Genomic DNA, 3482 nt, shown 5'->3' with positions numbered 1-3482 from the left:
AAAATAAATATTGGAAAGGAACAAACTGCCATTATTCACAATATAATAAATTAACAGATAATCCAGAGAACCTACAAATTATTAGAACAGATATAAATCAGAAAGGTTACAGTGTATAAAATCAGTATGTAAAAATATCAATCGTGTTCTCATTTACGGGCAATAATCTGAAAATGTGGTTTAAAATATACATTTCACAGTAACAGCAGGAACTATAAGGTAATTAGGAATGAATATAGCAAAACAGCTTATAGATAACATTATTATTATATGGTATATATGCTTTCATATAATGTAGAAAATGGTTTCAATTTATCATTTGGTGCTAGCTTTTTGTTTGGCTAGTTATATTTAATGTGTCATAATCAACTCTTATTCCTCCTCCTTCCTTAAAAAGTTTTTGGTAAAGAGATTACCTTAAAAATCACAACTTCCTGAAGCAGGACATCAGAAAAGCAGGGTAGCGTTGTCAATAATCTTCATTGTCTTCACTGAATAATTATTTTATGGATGCACCAAGGAAATGGAGTCATACTGCAATCCCTCAAAGACTGAAAAATAATAAAATAACATTAAATCATTTCTTCTGTTACTGTTCATCTCTTTCCCCTGGGCTCCTCAAGTCCTTATGCTTTACCATACCCCCATTGCAGTTATATATTCATGAAAAACAGTTACATAGACAGTAGTAGAAGGGATCTATTGCATAGTAATTATGAGCAGAGACTTTAGGAAGCTTTGTAGAACAGTGTCTGGCACATAAAGATGTTCAGTAAATATTTGCTATTATTATAATTTTCAATGATTTGAGTCACTGGAGGAAATTATGTAGCTCTTGCACTTTTTGCCCTGTACAACCTTCTTTGTTTTCTGTTTGAGCATTGCTATCCCTATGGTGCCTCCCAGCCCCAACTCTACCCCTTTGAACAAAGAGGTAAAGTTGAGGGAAATCAGGCAGTAAGGAATGACTGGGTGATGCCTCCAAGCACAATAGAGCTCATTCTTTTTCTATGCACTACCACCAAGCCCCAAGTCCAGAACTCCCTTAGTTGCCACTGTTATCCCATCATTCATTGACCTATTTATTCAAATATCTGTTTCACTCCTATGTGCTTTGGTTATCCATCCCCTACAGCTCCCAACATAATGCCTAGTCCATTGCAAGGGCTTCTTAAAGGTTTGTTGCATGAATGAAGAAAGGATGCCCTGTCTCCTTTGGATTACAAGAATCTGTGAGGTTTCGGTCAGCGTTTGTTTTTTGTATTCTATAAGCTCATCTAAATAGAAGATCATTTTTCTGATAGTAAAAACTGGACTGCTAAAATACAATACTTCCTTGAAAATCTTCAGTGGCTTCCACTGCTTATGGATTAAACTGCATACTCCTTAGCATAACATTTAAAGCCCTGCAGCACTCTATCTCACCTAGTTCTTCTCATACATTCAGAGTTATAGCCAAGTTTTCCTAGAACAAGCCTGCCTTGGGAAAGGTAAGCCAGAAAAACATTCTCTCCCCCTCCACATGGCAGATGTCACTCACCCTTTAAGGTCCACCCAGAGTTACCCCTTTCTCTTTGATGGCTCAAGATTACTACCAGGCAGAATGATTTGGTCCATCTCGTCCCCCCCACCCCCGTGCTTCCTAAATACCTTGAACAAGCAAACATTATGGCACTTGGGTTTGAGTTACCATATTGTAACTTTTTGTTTTTTACTAATTGAATTCTCCTGCCATACACAGAGAAGCACACACCTCTGAAGGCTCACCTTACAATACTGCTACCACAGTGCTAGCCATAGGAATTAGGCCTTCAATATAATGTTGTTATTGATCTTGAACCAATCATTTTTTGAATGGAAAAGTTTCAAATATACACAAAAGTAGCAAGAACAGTTTAATGAATCCCCATGTATACGTCACTCAGCTTTAACAATTATTAACTCATGAACATTTTGTTTGTACCCCTCACCTTGGCCCTACTGAATTACTTTCAAGCATATCAAAAGATTAAGTCTACTTCTTAAAAATATAACCACGATTGTCATAGCTAATATATTAAAATAATTACTTAATGTTATTAAATATCCATAAATTCACCCCCACATATTTTGTGAAAGAGCTATTTAATGCCTGCATGTTCTTTCTTCAACTTTGAAATCCTGGAGAGAATAGGGAAAGGGAGAAGGAGATCTGGGAAAATATATAATTAAGTTTCAGAGAGCCTGGATATCCCAAATGAGAAAGAATCTGACCTGGTTTGGGGTGAGAGAAGTATATTGTACTATTTCTCCGGAGAAGGTGGGTGCGACTTCAGGCCCGGTGATGCTGGAGGAGGTGTGGAAGGGAGAGGGGTACTACCTCCGTTGGGGGTTCCTTCTGGATAATCCCAACGTGGAGCTAGGAGGCAGCGCTTTTTTGGAGGCTTGATTTCCCGCGTGTTTCCAGGCTGGAGCGTGGATCTCCCGGAGGTACAAGGTTGGTCCCCCATAAGGATTATAGGACCCGGGTGTCAGCTCTCTCCGGTGGGCCCTGGCGAAGCCAAGAGACCGGAGATGGCGGCGGGTCCCCTCCAGGCACAGAGCTTCCTCCGGGTTTCGCTTTTTCCGTATTTCCTGTATCCTGAGACGTATATCCCCTCTCCGCCTCGCTCCCTACCCCACCACATTTTAACGTTTCTACAAGGATGGGTCTTTAAAAAAACGATGCTCATATTTAATATAATGTTTTCCCCATCCCGCCCCCCAGTGTAACTAAATCTGTGAACAGTCTTATACTGTCTATGAAATTCTAAGTTACAAGAAATTTAGGTTTACTCATAAGTGGTAAACTCTGCGTAGATTGTTGAAAGGCGCTTGGTGTGGGGGCGGGGCGGCGGGGGGGGGAGGAGAACAAAGAGGTGATTGAAGAGCTAAGAGCTTTACGATCTAGTTGCAGAAGCACAACACAGAGCCATGAAACAATCTACGACCATTTAGAAAGCAATATACAAACGTCTTAGTTGACTAAAGTGCAGAATAGCACACCAGCCACCAGCACTGACCGTGGAAATTGAATGTAGAAAACAAATTCATCGTATGTCATAGAATCTAAGATTACTTTCTTCTTCATATTTTAACAAATTAGAAATCTGTGAAGGCTTACCTTTTAAAAAATATTTCAACATCTAGGAAATCTCTGACAATTGATGGTATATCATACTTTCGTTGTCAATTTTTTATCTTTTCTAGAGTTAAGGAAAATAATGATTCATCCTCCTATGGCTGGTGTATTATATTCTGGGATATACGGTAAGCAACCGGAAGAGGGTGCACTGTGGCTTAGAATAAAAGGCTATTGGAACGTCTTAGACCTTCCTCATTCACATCCATCTCCCTTTGGCTATGGACACACTTTTCCAGCACTATCCCCAGTGTTTTTTAATGTAGAGAGTTCAATCCTTAATGTCAAAATAGAACTGACTTTTAAAATACTCTGCTATTTA

The 3482-nt window shown here is 39.2% G+C and overlaps 1 protein-coding gene across 1 annotated transcript; it reads right to left on the bottom strand.

The window, feature by feature from the left end:
* Window positions 1-2282: 2282 nt before the first annotated feature.
* NBDY (negative regulator of P-body association) lies at window positions 2283-2489 on the bottom strand (the record flags this gene model as incomplete). The annotated part of the gene is made up of 1 exon (XM_082681931.1): window positions 2283-2489. The coding sequence occupies one exon, from the start codon at window positions 2487-2489 to the stop codon at window positions 2283-2285; it is 207 nt and encodes a 68-aa protein (XP_082538057.1).
* Window positions 2490-3482: the final 993 nt, after the last annotated feature.

The sequence above is a fragment of the Grampus griseus genome (genome assembly GCF_964374135.1).
Source record: "Grampus griseus genome assembly, chromosome: X".
NCBI classification, from domain to species: domain Eukaryota; kingdom Metazoa; phylum Chordata; class Mammalia; order Artiodactyla; family Delphinidae; genus Grampus; species Grampus griseus.
The sequence above is the reverse complement of the archived record's forward strand: the minus strand, read 5'-3'. Positions and strand labels throughout refer to the sequence as shown.